The sequence below is a fragment of the Bombina bombina genome, chromosome 4, assembly GCF_027579735.1.
Source record: "Bombina bombina isolate aBomBom1 chromosome 4, aBomBom1.pri, whole genome shotgun sequence".
Classification (NCBI taxonomy): Eukaryota; Metazoa; Chordata; class Amphibia; order Anura; family Bombinatoridae; genus Bombina; species Bombina bombina.
In genome coordinates this window covers 773,355,039-773,375,448 of record NC_069502.1, presented here as the reverse complement: position 1 = coordinate 773,375,448, position 20,410 = coordinate 773,355,039, and the positions used below count along the sequence as shown (strand labels likewise).

Below are 20,410 nucleotides of genomic sequence, written 5' to 3'. Positions count from 1 at the left end.
AAGGTACCCCCAATTGAACCTAGATTCTAAAATCTCTATAATGCAAATCAGGAACATGTATACAGGAAGGGGCAAATGCCCACATTTCATGCCAACGGAAGCAGGTAGAAGCATAAAATTGACGACTCACAATAGCAGCAGCTAAAGTCAATATTAGTATTAAGTCCATGGGGGGTAACCGTGTCCAAGTTGAAGCAAGCTTCCAGTCATAATAGTGTCAGTGCCCTATTACCTCCTTTTCTTGGGCGAGGCACATGATCTATGAGCATGGTTCGCAGGGAGGAGACAGAGTGGCCAGCAGTTAGAAAGTGTCGAGCTACCGGCTGCTCTGAGTGTCCCCTGTCCAGAGCCTGACGTATGGCAGTTTTGTGGTTGGCCAAGCATTCCCGAAATTATGTCATAGTCTTGCCAATGTATTATAAAGAGCATGGGCAAATGATGGCATATGACAAACTCTGAGGTGCAGGTTAATCTGTGCTTGATGGTAAACCGCTTATTGCTATACAGATGATGAAATGTGTTGCCAGTAATTAAGCTGTTGCAAGTTACACAGTTTCCACACCGGTAACATCCAGTTTTACCCTTAGATAGCCACATTTGTTTCTCATAACAATGTGTTGGGTCATTAATGACCAGGAGATCCCTCAAATTACTCGCTCTCTTGTATACCATGCGTGGTGTCAGGGAGTCAAAGAAGGGAAGGCTGGTATCCTTCGAAATCACCATCCAGTTTTTCTTTATGGTATTGGCCAAAGACTCTGACCCAGGTGTATAGGTGGTCAAAAAGTTCAAACGATTCGATGTTTGATCTGTTGTTTTTCTCGTCGTGATAGTTTCCTGTGTCCATTCCATTGCTTTCAGTCGTTGTTGATCAATCAAGGACATTGGATACCCCCCTTTGTAGAAATCTCTGAGACATCTCATTAAATTGTTAATTTTTACGTGAGTCGTCAGTTTTGTTGTGGATGACCCGCAGGAGCTGTGATGAACTCACCCCATCTTTTTGAAACCTAGGATGGAAGCTACTATAGTGGAGAATAGAGTTCTTATCTGTAGCTTTCTGAAATAATGTGGTGTGTAATCTATACACGCTCTGGGTATTAACCTTAAAAAATTCTAGATCTAAGAAGTGGATTTTATCAAGGCTAGACGCCATTTTAAACCTAATGGTAGACTCAAGGCTATTCTTTATATCAACCCACTCCAACAGGGCCTCAGGGGAACCACTCCAAATCATGAAGACGTCGTCTATGTAACGACTATAGAACTTTATGGAGCCCTGTCTGGGGAAGATATTGTATTGCTCATACATTGCCATCTAAATATTGGCATAGGATGGGGCCATATTCAACCCCATCGCAGTCACCATGGTTTGTAAAAAATAATAATTTTCAAATCAAAAGAAATTCTTCTCCAGACAGAGCTCCATAAGATGAAGCAAGAACTCTATCGGTGGTCCAATTAGTGAGCATTATCAAGTAATATTTGTCTACATTATTATTCAACAACTTGATTAATTCAAACAAGTTTTTTAAATGGGATTGGGTGTTTTGTACTACTGGTTGCAAGAAGAAGTCAATATATTCCGCTAGGGGCTGTAGGAGGGACCCCCTGGCAGATACAATGGGCCTGACAGGAGGGTTCTCCAGAGACTTATGTATCTTAGGTAAAAGATACAAGATAGCTGGCTATGATATATAAAACTAGTAGCCCCCAGTGCTGGAGAAACTGCGACCAGCTCGGTTCAGACATTCATACGTGGTGGTCATGCAGGAAAATTATTCAGCTGTGGAGAGATGTCGAAGTGCTTATTCAAACACTTAATATAAATCTATGCCTGACTCCCCAAATGGCACTGTTCCACATCTTTCCAAGATCTATTCCCACTTCTACTAAGAAAATGCTCATATACATCATGGCAGCCACTAAACTATGCATAGCCAGGGCCTGGAAGCAGCCGGAATCCCCAACCTTAAATGAAGTGTGTGATCTGGTTAAGCATTTTGCGACAATGGAGAAATATGTTGCTGGAGAAACTAATACGATGGAGGCATACTGGGAGACTTGGCAGGAATGGCATGCGTGTCAATAAGACACGCTTTGCAGAAACTTCAACCTCTGGGGTCCCTTTGTTTTTTCTCCTCCCCTATTCCCCCATCATTCCTCTGTCTGTGTATCCTTCCCCTTATCACCCCCCCCCCCAAGCGTAAGGTGCACTGCCCGGGTGTGTCTGACAGGGCTACTGGACTAATGGGTTTACCCGCCCCGGCTGATTTATGTTTGATTATAACCACACTCAAATATGCGTGAGCTCTAAGTAAGAGGGTTTGCGAGCCCGTTTGCCTATATATACTAGCCCTCTATTAGAACATCACTGGAACCAAGACTACTAGACTGTACACATGAGTCAGGTCTAGCCCTATACCGAACCCTTAGATTTAATGACGATTTCTCCCTTATACCATGTGATTGGGTGTTCACGAAATATGCAAGTGACAGGGGAGGAGTGAGATAAACCTATGCTGCTATTCTCGTCACATTGGTATATTATTTGATGTGAAAGATAGGCTCGCACTGCTTGTAAATTGCTAATTGGTCTCAGATAATGTATACCTTGATTGTTTGTGATATAAGTTAACTGATTGTAATGTTACTTCTTTAACACTAATAAAAACATTTTAAAATTAAAAAAAAAAAAAAGATACAAGATAGGGCAAACCGGATGGTCCACCGTTAGATACCCTAGTACATCATCATCAATCACACGTGCCAAATGGGCCAGACTCAAGAAGTCATCAATTTGTTTTTTGAAGACCCTCGTCGGATTAGTCATCAGTTTGTGATAAGTGTTTTCATCATGCAGTTGTCTTAGTGCCTCACATTTGTATTGGGTGTAATCCAGTAATAACGTAGCACCCCCCTTGTCCGCAGGTCTGATGACTATATCTCTATCTGTTGAGAGTGATTTAATAGCCTCGTCGGATTAGTCATCAGTTTGTGATAAGTGTTTTCATCATGCAGTTGTCTTAGTGCCTCACATTTGTATTGGGTGTAATCCAGTAATAACGTAGCACCCCCCTTGTCCGCAGGTCTGATGACTATATCTCTATCTGTTGAGAGTGATTTAATAGCCTGTCTTTCAGCCTTGCTCAAGTTATCTCTGCTCAGAGGAATATATATATAAAAAATATTTGCCAAAAATATTTTTGTAACTTCAGGAAAAGCAGACGAAATTAGTAATTAAAATTAATTGGAACGTTGTTTTACTACAGATAATTAGACATTTTATGGGGAATTAACTTATTTGTTTCATGCCTTGTCAATTTGTTGATTTTTACTATAATTTGAAATGAAATATAACAAAAAAAAAATTATTCAGACTTATAAATAATTGCTTATGTGTGACAAGTAAAGCACATATATGTATATTCCTATTCTGATGAGCTCTACAAATGCTGGGAAATAGATTCCTGTGAAATTGTTCTCCTGTAGTAAAAATCAATGAAGTTGTTGGTTCAACAGGAAACTGCTCCTATTTAGCTTCTAACATTCTTTAGCAGCATTCTATAAGGCTTTCTTTTAAAGGGATAAAAAGGTCAAAAATGAAAAGTGCACAGGTAAATTTCGACTTGAAATAGAGCAATATTTTGCAATATACTCCCATTAGCAAAAATGCTTCTATTAAAAGTTATTACTGTTTTTGGGTGGCATATCCTGTGAAGGCCTGTGTACCAGTATTCTCAGAGAGCTGGTGGTGGAGTGTGTTGCTTCTAAAGGTATAATTTCTGTCACAGAAACCACTGCTGACTCTTTTGAGTTTCAATACTGGTGCACGTGCCTTCACAGGATATATACCACTCACAAACAATACATGTATATATCCCCAAATCCAGAATTCCAAAATCCAAACTTAGACTGAAATCCAAACTTTTTAATTAATATTTTTTAAGAAAAATAAAATTATAAAAAATACTATTTTCAACACCTGTAAGTCACAATCTTTTCTGCCTGTGCCTTTGGTTTGCTTTTTTTGTCTTCTAAAATTCAAACAAGAATCTTTATTTAAAACTATTGCCTTTCTGGTTACAGTACCGTACTATCTTTCTGATGTTACCATGTATACCATGTATATATAAAACTGCCTTTAGGTTGCATGTATTAGATGTAATATGACTTGTAATTACTGCCTAAATGACTAGATATTATAGTTTACACTTGGTCTCATCCCTTCTCCAAACTGTCCCATTTTACAGATGCAAATATTCCAAAATCCAAGCCTTTTCATGTTGCAACCAGTTTGGATAAAGGGATCTCTGCCTGTAAAAACTTTTACTAGAAGCATTTTTGCTAATGGAAGTATATAACAAAAATGCTTCTATTTTTAAATTGAAATACGCCCATGCTAATTTCATTTTTGACCTTTTTATCTTTTCCCTGGAAAGAGAACATTTAAAGTTAAAAGTAGGCAGTATTAACTAATGTTGTATACATATAAAATGATTTTATTCTAACTCCTAATGAGTTAAAGAGAAAATAAAACCCATTCTTATGACTTATTTACTATATAACTCTTTGCAATATACTTTGTTTATTTTGTCAGTTTTCCTTCTAACTTTAGAAAATAGTGAGCAATTCTTGTTAGAAGTGGAAGTGCAAACTCTAGAGCAGGGTTGGGCAACTATTGGCCTTCCAGATGTTATGGACTACATCTCTCATGATGCTTTGCCAGCATTATGGCTGAAAGAGCATTATGGGAGATGTAGTCCATAACATCTGCAGGGTCGATAACTACCTACCCCTGCTCTAGAGGTAACGCTGCAATATTGTTTGTACGCTCTAGTGACTCATTTAAAATAGTTCCTAATTGGCCTAAGCAGAGAAGAAAACCTTAAATTACAACATGGCAGCATCCATTGCTTTACAAACACTAAATGTTTACACATAGTTTTTAATATTTAAACAACATAAATAATTTCTCCAACATTGGTGTGTCCGGTCCACGGCGTCATCCTTACTTGTGGGATATCTCTTCCCCAACAGGAAATGGCAAAGAGTCCCAGCAAAGCTGGCCATATAGTCCCTCCTAGGCTCCGCCCACCTCAGTCATTCTCTTTGCCGTTGCACAGGCAACATCTCCACGGAGATGGTTAAGAGTTTTTTGGTGTTTAAATGTAGTTTTTTATTCTTCTATCAAGTGTTTGTTATTTTAAAATAGTGCTGGTATGTACTATTTACTCTGAAACAGAAAAAGATGAAGATTTCTGTTTGTGAGAGGAAGATGATTTTAGCAGACAGTAACTAAAATCGATTGCTGTTTCCACATAGGACTGTTGAGATGAAGTAACTTCAGTTGGGGGAAACAGTTAGCAGACTTTTCTGCTTAAGGTATGACTAGCCATATTTCTAACAAGACCATGTAATGCTGGAAGGCTGTCATTTCCCCTCATGGGGACCGGTAAGCCATTTTCTTAGTCAAACAAACAGAATAAAGGGCTTATTATGGGCTAAAAAACTGGTAGACATTTTTATAGGCTAAATCGATTGCTTTATTTGGGCATTTTATTCATATTTATGCTGACAATTCACATTTATAAACTTGGGGAACGTTTATTTAACGGCAGGCACTGTGTTAGACACCTTTTCCAGTCAGGGGGCCTTCCTAGTTGTAGACTGAGCCTCATTTTCGCGCCATTACTGCGCAGTTGTTTTTTGAGAGCAGGGCATGCAGATGCATGTGTGAGGATCTAAAAATTGCTGGAAAAGCTTCTAGAAGGCGTCAATTGGTATCGTATTCCCCTCTGGGCTTGGTTGGGTCTCAGCAAAGACTATAGCTGGGACTGTATAGGGGTTAAATTTATAAATGGCTCCGGTTCCGTTATTTTAAGGGTTAAAGCTCTGAAATTTGGTGTGCAATACTATTAATGCTTTAAAACACTGTGGTGAAATTTTTGAACAATTCCTTCATACTTTTTCACATATTCAGTAATAAAGTGTTTTCTGTTTAAAATTTAAAGAGACAGTAACGGTTTTGTTTTAAAACGTTTTTTGTGCTTTGTTGACAAGTTTAAGCCTGTTTAACATGTCTGTACCTTCAGATAAGCTATGTTCTATATGTATGAAAGCCAATGTGTCTCCCCATTTAAAATTATGGGATAATTGTGCCATATCGTCCAAACAAAGTAAGGACAGTACTGCCACAGATAATGAAATTGCCCAAGATGATTCCTCAGATGAGGGGAGTAAACATGATACTACATCATCTCCTACTGTGTCTACACCAGTTTTGCCCACGCAGGAGGCCCCTAGTACATCTAGTGCGCCAATACTTATTACCATGCAACAATTAACGGCTGTAATGGATAACTCCATAGCAAATATTTTATCCAAAATGCCTACTTATCAGAGAAAGCGCGATTGCTCTGTTTTAAACACTGAAGAGCAGGAGGGCGCTGATGATAATTGTTCTGTCAAACCCTCACACCAATCTGAAGGGGCCATGAGGGAGGCTTTGTCAGATGGAGAAATTTCAGATTCAGGAAAAATTTCTCAACAAGCTGAACCTGATGTTGTGACATTAAAATTAGAACATCTCCGCGCACTGCTTAAGGAGGTGTTATCTACTCTGGATGATTGTGACAACTTGGTCATTCCAGAGAAATTATGTAAGATGGACAAGTTCCTAGAGGTTCCGGTGCACCCCGACGCTTTTCTTATACCCAAGCGGGTGGTGGACATAGTAAATAAGGAGTGGGAAAAGCCCGGCATACCTTTTGTTCCCCCCCCTATATTTAACAAAATTATTTCCTATGGTCGACCCCAGAAAGGACTTATGGCAGACAGTCCCTAAGGTCGAGGGGGCAGTTTCTACTCTAAACAAACGCACTACTATTCCTATCGAAGATAGTTGTGCTTTCAAAGATCCTATGGATAAAAAATTGGAAGGTTTGCTTAAAAAGATTTTTGTACAGCAAGGTTACCTTCTACAATCCATTTCGTGCATTGTTCCTGTCACTACAGCAGCGTGGTTCTGGTTCGAGGAACTAGAAAAGTCGCTCAGTAGAGAGACTCCATATGAGGAGGTTATGGACAGAGTTCACGCACTTAAATTGGCTAACTCTTTTATTTTAGATGCCGCTTTGCAATTAGCTAGATTAGCGGCAAAAAATTCAGGGTTTGCTATCGTGGCGCGCAGAGTCTTGGTCAGCGGATGTGTCATCCAAGACAAAATTGCTTAACATCCCTTTCAAAGGTAAAACTCTATTTGGACCAGAATTGAAAGAGATTATTTCAGACATCACTGGGGGAAAGGGCCACGCCCTTCCACAAGATAGGTCTTTCAAGGCTAAAAATAAGTCTAATTTTCGTTCCTTTCGCAATTTCAGGAACGGACCGGCCTCTAATTCTGCATCCTCTAAGCAAGAGGGTAATGCCTCACAACCCAAACCAGCCTGGAAACCGATGCAAGGCTGGAACAAGGGTAAGCAGGCCAAGAAGCCTGCCGCTGCTAACAAAACAGCATGAAGGAGTAGCCCCCGATCCGGGACCGGATCTAGTGGGGGGCAGACTCTCTCTCTTTGCTCAGGCTTGAGCAAGAGATGTTCAGGATCCCTGGGCGCTAGAAATAGTTTCTCAAGGTTATCTCCTGGAATTCAAGGAACTACCCCCAAGGGGAAGGTTCCACGTGTCTCACTTATCCTCAAACCAAATAAAGAGACAGGCATTCTTACATTGTGTAGAAGACCTGTTAAAGATGGGAGTGATACACCCAGTTCCAATAAAGGAACAAGGAATGGGATTTTATTCCAATCTGTTCGTAGTTCCCAAAAAAAGAGGGAACTTTCAGACCAGTTTTGGATTTGAAGATCCTAAACAAATTTCTCAGGGTACCATCGTTCAAGATGGAAACCATTCGAACGATTCTACCCACTATCCAGGAAAGTCAATTTATGACTACCGTGGATCTAAAGGATGCGTACCTACATATTCCTATCCACAAAGAACATCATCAGTTCCTAAGGTTCGATTTTCTGGACAAGCATTACCAGTTTGTGGCCCTCCCATTCGGGTTAGCCACTGCTCCAAGGATTTTCACAAAGGTGCTAGGGTCCCTTCTAGCGGTTCTAAGGCCGAGGAGCATTGCAGTAGTACCTTACTTGGACGACATTCTAATACAAGCGTCGTCCCTGTCAAAAGCAAAGGCTCATACAGACATCGTTCTGGCCTTTCTCAGATCACACGGATGGAAGGTGAACATAGAAAAAAGTTCTCTGTCTCCGTCGACAAGAGTTCCCTTCTTGGGAACAATAATAGATTCCTTAGAAATGAGGATTTTTCTGACAGAGGTCAGAAAATCAAAACTTCTAAGCTCTTGTCAATCTCTTCATTCTGTTCCTCGTCCTTCCATAGCGCAGTGCATGGAAGTAGTAGGGTTGATGGTTGCAGCAATGGACATAGTTCCTTTTGCACGAATTAATCTAAGACCATTACAACTGTGCATGCTCAAACAGTGGAATGGGGACTATACAGACTTGTCTCCAATGATTCAAGTAGATCAGAAGACCAGAGATTCACTCCGTTGGTGGCTGACCCTGGACCATCTGTCCCAGGGAATGAGCTTCCGCAGACCAGAGTGGGTCATTGTCACGACCGACGCCAGTCTAGTGGGCTGGGGCGCGGTCTGGGAATCCCTGAAAGCTCAGGGTCTATGGTCTCGGGAAGAGTCTCTTCTCCCGATAAACATTCTGGAACTCAGAGTGATATTCAATGCTCTCAGGGCTTGGCCTCAACTAGCAAAGGCCAGATTCATAAGGTTCCAATCAGACAACATGACGACCGTTGCGTATATCAATCATCAGGGGGGAACAAGGAGTTCCCTGGCGATGAAAGAAGTGACCAAGATAATTCAATGGGCGGAGGATCACTCCTGCCACCTGTCTGCGATCCACATCCCAGGTGTGGAAAACTGGGAGGCGGATTTTCTGAGTCGTCAGACATTCCATCCGGGGGAGTGGGAACTCCACCCGGAGATCTTTGCCCAAATAACCCAATTATGGGGCATTCCAGACATGGATCTGATGGCGTCTCGTCAGAACTTCAAGGTTCCTTGCTACGGGTCCAGATCCAGGGATCCCAAGGCGACTCTAGTAGATGCACTAGTAGCACCTTGGACCTTCAACCTAGCTTATGTATTTCCACCGTTTCCTCTCATTCCCAGGCTGGTAGCCAGGATCAATCAGGAGAGGGCCTCGGTGATCTTGATAGCTCCTGCGTGGCCACGCAGGACTTGGTATGCAGACCTGGTGAATATGTCATCGGTTCCACCATGGAAGCTACCTTTGAGACAGGACCTTCTTGTTCAGGGTCCATTCGAACATCCAAATCTGGTCTCCCTCCAGCTGACGGCTTGGAGATTGAACGCTTGATTCTATCGAAGCGTGGGTTTTCAGATTCTGTGATAGATACTCTGGTTCAGGCCAGAAAACCGGTAACTAGAAAGATTTACCATAAAATATGGAAAAGATATATCTGTTGGTGTGAATCCAAAGGATTCCCATGGAATAAGATAAAAATTCCTAAGATTCTCTCCTTTCTACAAGAAGGTTTGGAGAAAGGATTATCTGCAAGTTCTCTAAAGGGACAGATCTCTGCTTTATCTGTCTTACTACACAAAAGACTGGCAACTGTGCCAGATGTTCAAGCATTTGTTCAGGCTCTGGTTAGGATCAAGCCTGTTTACAGACCTTTGACTCCTCCCTGGAGTCTAAATCTAGTTCTTTCAGTTCTTCAAGGGGTTCCGTTTGAACCTTTACATTCCATAGATATTAAGTTACTATCTTGGAAAGTTTTGTTTTTGGTTGCAATTTCTTCTGCTAGAAGAGTTTCAGAGTTATCTGCTCTGCAGTGTTCTCCGCCCTATCTGGTGTTCCATGCAGATAAGGTGGTTTTGCGTACTAAGCCTGGTTTTCTTCCTAAGGTTGTTTCTAACAAAAATATTAACCAGGAGATAGCTGTTCCTTCTTTATGTCCGAATCCAGTTTCAAAGAAGGAACGTTTGTTACACAATTTGGACGTAGTCCGTGCTCTAAAATTCTATTTAGAGGCTACAAAAGATTTCAGACAAACTTCTTCCTTGTTTGTTGTTTATTCTGGTAAAAGGAGAGGTCAAAAAGCGACTTCTACCTCTCTTTCCTTTTGGCTTAAAAGCATCATCCGATTGGCTTATGAGACTGCCGGACGGCAGCCTCCTGAAAGAATCACAGCTCACTCCACTAGGGCTGTGGCTTTCACATGGGCCTTCAAGAACGAGGCTTCTGTTGACCAGATATGTAAGGCAGCGACTTGGTCTTCACTGCACACTTTTGCCAAATTTTACAAATTTTATACTTTTGCTTCTTCGGAGGCTATTTTTGGGAGAAAGGTTTTGCAAGCTGTGGTGCCTTCCGTTTAGGTAACCTGATTTGCTCCCTCCCTTCATCCGTGTCCTAAAGCTTTGGTATTGGTTCCCACAAGTAAGGATGACGCCGTGGACCGGACACACCAATGTTGGAGAAAACAGAATTTATGCTTACCTGATAAATTACTTTCTCCAACGGTGTGTCCGGTCCACGGCCCGCCCTGGTTTTTTAATCAGGTCTGATGAATTATTTTCTCTAACTACAGTCACCACGGTACCATATGGTTTCTCCTATATATATTTCCTCCTGTCCGTCGGTCGAATGACTGGGGTGGGCGGAGCCTAGGAGGGACTATATGGCCAGCTTTGCTGGGACTCTCTGCCATTTCCTGTTGGGGAAGAGATATCCCACAAGTAAGGATGACGCCGTGGACCGGACACACCGTTGGAGAAAGTAATTTATCAGGTAAGCATAAATTCTGTTTTTAATACTACAAATACATACTATTGTAAACATACATCATTCTCTCTAGATTTTATTTTGCTTTAAATGGTACTTTAAATGAACACAATATTTAAAAAAACAACAAAAAAAAAAAAACAACAACATTTTTCCAAAATATAGATTCTAAAAATAAACCAGCTTTAGTTTTGTTTTCACCAGCCAGTGATCAGTAGACATCTAGGTATCAGGTTTATGTCCTGTTCGTTTTAGTTCAAATTTGAACAGTTTTTCCTAAAAAAAATTACTGGAAAATATTGGTATGTGTTAAACTGCTGCTGTTTCGTGCTCATTATAGAACAAGATTGAGTGCAGTGTTCTTTAAAATTACAATTGAAGGTTATTTCTTCAATTGTAATTATTGTAATTCAATTGTAATTATTACTTTATAGTGATATGGTATACAAATAGCATTGAAATAGCAGCAATTACACATTAAAATGTATATATCTTTTGCAGGAAAAATTTAAATTATAAACTATTTAAATTGAAAACTAGCATCAAACTCTATTGTACCCTAGGTCTTCATGTTCGTTATCTTCTCCAGAGTAATGAATTTTTCACAAGTCTTACAAGAAAAAGTAGCTTTATTTAATTCATAAATGTTAAATAAACAATCATTTATTTTTAAAGTGACAGTAAAGTCACAATTAAACTTTTATGATTCAGGTAGCGCATATCTTTTATTGAAGAGTAAAACTAGGTGGGCTCAGGAGTGTGCATGTGTCTTTACTACTCTATGGCAGCAGTGTTTTGCAGCATTGTATAATAAAGCTACAAATCATTTTGCAAAACAGGCTGCCATAGAGTACTAAAGTCACGTGCACACTCCTGAGCTCTTATGAGCCTATCTAGTTTTACTCTTCGATAAAATATACAAAGAGAACAAATCAAATTTGATAACAGAAGTAAATTGAAAAGTTGTTTAAAATTACTTGCTCTCTCTGAATCATGAAAGTTTAATTTTGACTTTACTGTCCCGTTAAATATTTCTCTTGAGACAAAGCAAAAAGCACTGCGTACATACCTGACATGAGCAACAGTTGTCATTCATCAACATGTGCAGCACCTTCACAAGACACCTTTTGCAAACAATGGAAAACATGGCTGATCTGTTGCGTGCTTTACCTATTTGCTTTGTATGATAGGACTTGAATGATTTTTGTATTCAGATTTTAGTAGACATTTATTTGTTTTTTATAATGAATGTGCTAACAGTCTGGAGCCTTGTAAAGAACTGAAGCGTTTGTTTATAAATGACAAGCATGAAACGGTGCATAACAGAGATAAAGGGTCTTTATTTTGTGTATTAATTTGCGTTGCTGGTATAGAAACATACATAGAAACATAAATAGTTATGACAGATATGAAACAATATGGCCATCTAGTCTGCCTATGCTCTTATAATGTGTAGCTTTGATTAAAAGCTTAAAAAGATCTAATAAAAAAATAATATCCAGCTATTTAATTTACAAAAATAAACATAAAGGACAGTACACTGTCCCTTTAATGTTCCTTTTCATGGATCAGGGTAAGGATTACTTATCTTGCAGTGATACACATGGTATTTTAAACATGTATTCAACCTTATGAAGCTCTTTCTGCATTATGTGATTTTTAAAGGGTCACTAAACTCAACTATTTTTTTCTTTCATGATTCTGATACAGCATGCAATTTTAAGCAACTTTCTAATTTACTCCTATTATAAGTTTTTCTTTGTTCTCTTGGTATCTTTATTTGTAAAGCAGGAATCTAAGCTTAGGAGCCAGCCCATTTTTGGTTCAGCACCTGGTTAGTGCTTGCTTATTGGTGGCTACATTTACCCACCAATCAAATAAAGATTAGTGTCCCTTTAACCTTAAATTATTCGTATTTATTTTTTTATGAACTTATTTTTGTTTTATTTCAGCTGAGTTTTCAACACAAAGTTGGCATCTTATATTGCAAAGCTGGCCAAAACACAGAAGAAGAAATGTATAATAATGAGACAGCGGGACCTGCTTTTGAAGAATTCCTTGATCTTTTGGGACAACGAGTGAGACTGAAGGGTTTCAGTAAATACAGAGCTCAGTTAGATAATAAAAGTAAGTATTCTGTTTGACACAATGTTTTGCAATGTTCTTGTTTGCATAAAACTTTTAGTTGTAGAATGAGGGGGAACTACATGTGTTTTTCATGAAACCATGGATTTCTCCAACATTGGTGTGTCCGGTCCACGGCGTCATCCTTACTTGTGGGAATATCTCTTCCCCAACAGGAAATGGCAAAGAGTCCCAGCAAAGCTGGCCATATAGTCCCTCCTAGGCTCCGCCCACCCCAGTCATTCTCTTTGTCGTTGCACAGGCAACATCTCCACGGAGATGGTTAAGAGTATGTGGTGTTTAGTTGTAGTTTTTTATTCTACTATCAAGAGTTTGTTATTTTAAAATAGTGCTGGTATGTACTATTTACTCTGGAACAGAAAAAGATGAAGAATTCTGTTTGTGAGAGGAAGATGATTTTAGCAGACAGTAACTAAAATCCTTTGCTGTTTCCACATAGGACTGTTGAGATGAAGTAACTTCAGTTGGGGGAAACAGTTAGCAGACTTTTCTGCTTCAGGTATGACTAGCCATATTTCTAACAAGACTGTGTAATGCTGGAAGGCTGTCATTTCCCCTCATGGTAAGCCATTTTCTTAGTCTCAAGCAGAATAAAGGGCTTGATATGGGCTATAAAACTGGTAGACACTTTTATGGGCAAAATCGATTGCTTTATTTGGGCATTTTATACATGTTTATGCTGTTTTTTTACATTTATAAACTTGGGGAACGTTTTTTAACGTCAGGCACTATGTTAGACACCTTTTCCAGTCAGGAAGGGCCTTCCCAGTTGTAGGCTGAGCCTCATTTTCGCGCCATTACTGCGCAGTTGTTTTTGAGAGCAAGACATGCAGATGCATGTGTGAGGACCTGAAAATAGTTGGAAAAGTTCCTAGAAGGCGTCATTTGGTATCGTATTCCCCTCTGGGCTTGGTAGAGTCGCAGCAAAGGCTGTAGCTGGGACTGTAGAGGGGTTAAAACTGTAACCGGCTCCGGTTTCGTTATTTTAAGGGTTAAAGCTCTGAAAATTTTGAACAATTCCTTCATATTTTTTCACATATTCAGTAATAAAGTGTGCTCTGTTTAAAATTTAAAGAGACAGTAACGGTTTTGTTTTACTGACAAGTTTAAGCCTGTTTAACATGTCTGTGCCTTCAGATAAGCTATGTTCTATATGTATGAAAGTCAATGTGTTTCCCCCTTCTAAATTATGTGATAATTGTGCCAAAGCGTCCAAACAAAGTAAGGACAGTACTGTCACAGATAATGAAGTTGCCCAAGATGATTCATCAGATGAAGGGAGTAGACATGGTTCTACATCATCTCCTTCTGTGTCTACACCAGTTTTGCCCACGCAGGAGGCCCCTAGTACTTCTAGCGCGCCAATGCTTATTACCATGCAACAATTGACGGCTGTAATGGATAACTCCATAGCAAATATTTTATCCAAAATGCCTGCATATCAGAGAAAGCGCGATTGCTCTGTTTTAAACACTGAAGAGCAGGAGGGCGCTGATGATAATTGTTCTGTCATACCCTCACACCAATCTGAAGGGGCCATGAGGGAGGTTTTGTCAGATGGAGAAATTTCAGATTCAGGAAAAATTTCCCAACAGGCTGAACCTGATGTTGTGACATTTAAATTTAATTTAGAACATCTCCGCGCACTGCTTAAGGAGGTGTTATCTACTCTGGATGATTGTGACAACTTGGTCATTCCAGAAAAATTATGCAAGATGGACAAGTTCCTAGAGGTTCCGGTGCACCCCGACGCTTTTCCTATACCCAAGCGGGTGGCGGACATAGTGAATAAGGAATGGGAGAAGCCCGGCATACCTTTTGTTCCCCCTCCTATATTTAAGAAATTATTTCCTTTGGTCGACCCCAGAAAGGACTTATGGCAGACAGTCCCTAAGGTCGAGGGGGCAGTTTCTACTCTAAACAAGCGCACTACTATTCCTATCGAGGATAATTGTGCTTTCAAAGATCCTATGGATAAAAAATTGGAGGGTTTGCTTAAAAAGATTTTTATACAGCAAGGTTACCTTCTTCAACCCATTTCGTGCATTGTTCCTGTCACTACAGCAGCGTGGTTCTGGTTCGAGGAACTAGAAAAGTCGCTCAGTAGAGAGACTCCATATGAGGAGGTTATGGACAGAGTTCACGCACTTAAATTGGCTAACTCTTTTATTTTAGATGCCGCTTTGCAAATAGCTAGATTAGCGGCGAAAAATTCAGGGTTTGCAATTGTGGCGCGCAGAGCGCTTTGGCTAAAGTCTTGGTCAGCGGATGTATCATCCAAGACAAAATTGCTTAATATCCCCTTCAAGGGTAAAACTCTCTTTGGGCCAGAATTGAAAGAGATTATCTCAGACATCACTGGGGGAAAGGGCCACGCCCTCCCACAAGATAGGCCTTTCAAAGCCAAGAATAAGTCTAATTTTCGTTCCTTTCGTAATTTCAGGAACGGACCGGGCTCTAATTCTGCATCCTCTAAGCAAGAGGGTAATACCTCACAGACCTCACAGACCAAACCAGCCTGGAAACCGATGCAAGGCTGGAACAAGGGTAAGCAGGCCAAGAAGCCTGCCGCTGCTAATAAAACAGCATGAAGGAGTAGCCCCCGATCCGGGACCGGATCTAGTGGGGGGCAGACTCTCTCTCTTTGCTCAGGCTTGGGCAAGAGATGTTCAGGATCCCTGGACGCTAGAAATAGTTTCTCAGGGTTATCTTCTGGAATTCAAGGAACTACCCCCAAGGGGAAGGTTCCACATGTCTCACTTATCCTCAAACCAAATAAAGAGACGGGCATTCTTACATTGTGTAGAAGACCTGTTAAAGATGGGAGTGATACACCCAGTTCCAACGGCGGAACAAGGAATGGGATTTTACTCAAATCTGTTTGTAGTTCCCAAAAAAGAGGGAACTTTCAGACCAATCCTGGATTTAAAGATCCTAAACAAATTTCTCAGAGTACCATCGTTCAAGATGGAAACCATTCGAACGATTCTACCCACAATTCAGGAAGGTCAATTTATGACTACCGTGGATCTAAAGGATGCGTATCTACATATCCCTATCCACAAAGAACATCATCAGTTCCTAAGGTTCGCCTTTCTGGACAAACATTACCAGTTTGTGGCCCTCCCATTTGGGTTAGCCACTGCTCCAAGGATTTTCACAAAGGTACTCGGATCCCTTCTAGCGGTTCTAAGACCAAGGGGCATTGCAGTAGTACCGTACTTGGACGACATTCTAGTACAAGCGTCGTCTCTTTCAAAGGCAAAGGCTCACTCAGACATCGTTCTGGCCTTTCTCAGATCTCACGGATGGAAGGTGAACATAGAAAAAAGTTCCCTGTCACCGTCGACAAGAGTTCCCTTCTTGGGAACAATAATAGATTCCTTAGAAATGAGGATTTTCTTGACAGAAGTCAGAAAGTCAAAACTTCTAAACGCTTGTCAAGTTCTTCATTCTATTCCTCGTCCTTCCGTAGCTCAGTGCATGGAAGTAGTAGGATTGATGGTTGCAGCAATGGACATAGTTCCTTTTGCGCGAATTCATCTAAGACCATTACAACTGTGCATGCTGAAACAGTGGAATGGGGACTATACAGACTTGTCTCCAGTGATTCAAGTAGATCAGAAGACCAGAGACTCACTCCGTTGGTGGTTAACCCAGGGTCACCTATCCCAGGGAATGAGCTTCCGCAGTCCAGAGTGGGTCATCGTCACGACCGACGCCAGCCTAGTGGGCTGGGGCGCGGTCTGGGAATCCCTGAAAGCTCAGGGACTGTGGTCTCGGGAAGAGTCTCTTCTCCCGATAAACATTCTGGAACTAAGAGCGATATTCAATGCTCTCAGGGCTTGGCCTCAGCTAGCAAAGGCCAGATTCATAAGATTCCAATCAGACAATATGACGACTGTTGCGTATCTCAATCATCAGGGGGGGAACAAGGAGTTCCCTGGCGATGAAAGAAGTGACCAAAATAATACAATGGGCGGAGAATCACTCCTGCCACCTATCTGCGATCCACATTCCAGGTGTGGAAAACTGGGAAGCGGATTATTTGAGTCGTCGGACATTCCACCCGGAGATCTTTGCCCAGTTGACGCAACTATGGGGCATTCCAGATATGGATCTGATGGCGTCTCGTCAGAACTTCAAGGTTCCTTGCTACGGGTCCAGATCCAGGGATCCCAAGGCGACTCTAGTGGATGCACTAGTAGCTCCTTGGACCTTCAACCTAGCTTATGTGTTTTCACCGTTTCCTCTCATTCCCAGGCTGGTAGCCAGGATCAAACAGGAGAGGGCCTCGGTGATCTTGATAGCTCCTGCGTGGCCACGCAGGACTTGGTATGCAGACCTGGTGAATATGTCATCGGTTCCACCATGGAAGCTACCTTTGAGACAGGACCTTCTTGTTCAGGGTCCATTCGAACATCCAAATCTGGTCTCCCTCCAGCTGACGGCTTGGAGATTGAACGCTTGATTCTATCAAAGCGTGGGTTTTCAGATTCCGTGATAGATACTCTGATTCAAGCCAGAAAACCGGTAACTAGAAAGATTTACCATAAAATATGGAAAATATATATCTGCTGGTGTGAATCCAAGGGATTCCCATGGAATAAGATAAAGATTCCTAGGATTATTTCCTTTCTACAAGAAGGTTTGGATAAAGGATTATCTGCGAGTTCTCTAAAGGGACAGATTTCTGCTTTATCTGTCCTACTACACAAACGACTGGCAGTTGTGCCAGATGTTCAAGCATTTGTTCAGGCTTTGGTTAGGATCAAGCCTGTTTACAGACCTTTGACTCCTCCCTGGAGTTTAAATCTAGTTCTTTCAGTTCTTCAAGGGGTTCCGTTTGAACCTTTACATTCCATAGATATTAAGTTGTTATCTTGGAAAGTTTTGTTTTTGTTTGCTATTTCTTCTGCTAGAAGAGTTTCTGAGTTATCTGTTCTACAGTGTACTCCACCCTATCTGGTGTTCCATTCAGATAAGGTTGTTCTGCGTACTCTGCGTACTAAGCCTGGTTTTCTACCAAAGGTTGTTTCCAACAAAAATATTAATCAGGAGATAGTTGTACCTTCTTTGTGTCCGAATCCAGTTTCAAAGAAGGAACGTTTGCTACACAATTTAGATGTAGTCCGTGCTCTAAAATTCTACTTAGAAGCTACAAAAGAGTTCAGACAAACTTCTTCTCTGTTTGTCGTCTATTCTGGTAAAAGGAGAGGTCAAAAAGCAACTTCTACCTCTCTTTCCTTTTGGCTTAAAAGCATCATCCGATTGGCTTATGAGACTGCCGGACGGCAGCCTCCTGAAAGAATCACAGCTCACTCCACTAGGGCTGTAGCTTCCACATGGGCCTTCAAGAACGAGGCTTCTGTTGATCAGATATGTAAGGCAGTGACTTGGTCTTCACTGCACACTTTTGCCAAATTTTACAAATTTGATACTTTTGCTTCTTCGGAGGCTATTTTTGGGAGAAAGGTTTTGCAAGCCGTGGTGCTTTCCGTTTAGGTGACCTGATTTACTCCCTCCCTTCATCCGTGTCCTAAAGCTTTGGTATTGGTTACCACAAGTAAGGATGACGCCGTGGACCGGACACACCAATGTTGGAGAAAACAGAATTTGTGCTTACCTGATAAATTACTTTCTCCAACGGTGTGTCCGGTCCACGGCCCGCCCTGGTTTTTTAATCAGGTCCGATGAATTATTTTCTCTAACTACAGTCACCACGACACCCTATGGTTTCTCCTATTTTTTCCTCCTGTCCGTCGGTCGAATGACTGGGGTGGGCGGAGCCTAGGAGGGACTATATGGCCAGCTTTGCTGGGACTCTTTGCCATTTCCTGTTGGGGAAGAGATATTCCCACAAGTAAGGATGACGCCGTGGACCGGACACACCGTTGGAGAAAGTAATTTATCAGGTAAGCATAAATTCTGTTTTTCCACATTTTACATTTCCCATGCAGCTTATGTTGATGATGATTTGCTATACTTGACGATCTTTTCCAATGTATTTTGTTACTCTATGGAAGATAATTGATACAATGGAGAGATTTAACGGTAATGACTAATAGTCTAACTTAGAAATTGAAGGGTTTTCATCACTGAAGTGAAAACAATTATCTCTAGTGAAAATCGTATTTTGAAATTATGAACTGTTCGATATTAGGTCCAAAAGAAAGGAAATAGACCAGGTTTTGATTAGTTCACTTGGGTTCAGGTAGTCTGTGTTTAAATATGAAAATAAAGGAAATATGCCTCTTAGAGTTTGATTTTAATATAATCTTATATATACATTTACTTTTTTATTCAGACACCAGCCAATCCCCAATTGTGTGTTTTTATGGCTTAAAAGGACAGTCAAGTATAAATTAAACTTTCATTATTCAGATAGGACTTTTAATTTTAATTGACTTTCCAATTTACTTTTATCATCAAATTTGCTTTTCTCTTGTTAAGTGTATTCAGTCCACGGGTCATCCATTACTTATGGGATATATTCCCTTCCCAACAGGAAGTTGCAAGAGGATCACCCAAGCAGAGCTGCTACATAGCTCCTCTCCTCACATGTCATATCCAGTCATTCTCTTGCAACTGACATAGTAGGAAGGTGTGAGAGGAGTGTGGAAATGTTATACTTAATTATTTCTTCAATCAAAAGTTTGTTATTTTAAATGGCACCGGAGTGTGCTGTTTTTTTCTCTCAGGCAGTATTTAGAAGAAGAATCTGCCTGCGTTTTCTATGATCTTAGCAGAAGTAACTAAGATCCACTGGCTGTTCTCGCACATTCTGAGGAGTGGGGTAACTTCAGAAAGGGAATAGCATGCGGGGTCCCCTGCAGATGAGGTATGTGCAGTAGATTATTTTTCTAAGGAATGGAATTGACTAAGAAAATACTGCTGATACCGATGTAATGTAAGTACAGCCTTAAATGCAGTAGCGACTGGTATCAGGCTGATGAATGTATGTACAATAAGTAATTTTCTAAGGAATGGAATTTGACTAAGAAAATACTGTTAATACTGAAGTAATGTATGAGCCTTAACTGCAGTAGAAGCGACTGGTAGCAGGCTTATTTAATAACACTACCTAACTTTTAAAGTGCATGTTTTAAACGTTTACTGGCATGTTATTCGTTTTTTGTGAGGTACTTTGGTGATAAATCTTTTGGGGCATGATTTTCCACATGGCTGTCGTTTATTTCTGCATAGAAACGGTTAACTGAGGTTTCCCACTGTTGTAATATGAGTGGGAGGGGCCTATTTTAGCGCAGTAAAAATTCAGTTACAGTCTTCCTGCTTCTTCCTCCTTGATCCAGGACGTCTCTAGAGAGCTCAGGGGTCTTCAAAATTCATTTTGAGGGAGGTAATCAGTCACAGCAGACCTGTGACAGTGTGTTTGACTGTGATAAAAACGT

At 40.8% G+C, this 20,410-nt stretch overlaps 1 protein-coding gene across 15 annotated transcripts in view; it reads left to right on the top strand.

Moving 5' to 3' along the window:
• SIPA1L2 (signal induced proliferation associated 1 like 2) overlaps positions 1–20,410 on the top strand; it is a 730,143-nt gene that overhangs the window by 407,156 nt on the left and 302,577 nt on the right. For all 15 annotated transcript variants that reach the window (XM_053711127.1, XM_053711126.1, XM_053711122.1 and 12 more), the window contains one exon: positions 12,806–12,980. In XM_053711127.1, the coding sequence (XP_053567102.1) occupies positions 12,806–12,980 (175 nt within the window). The remainder of the gene's footprint in view (positions 1–12,805; positions 12,981–20,410) is intronic.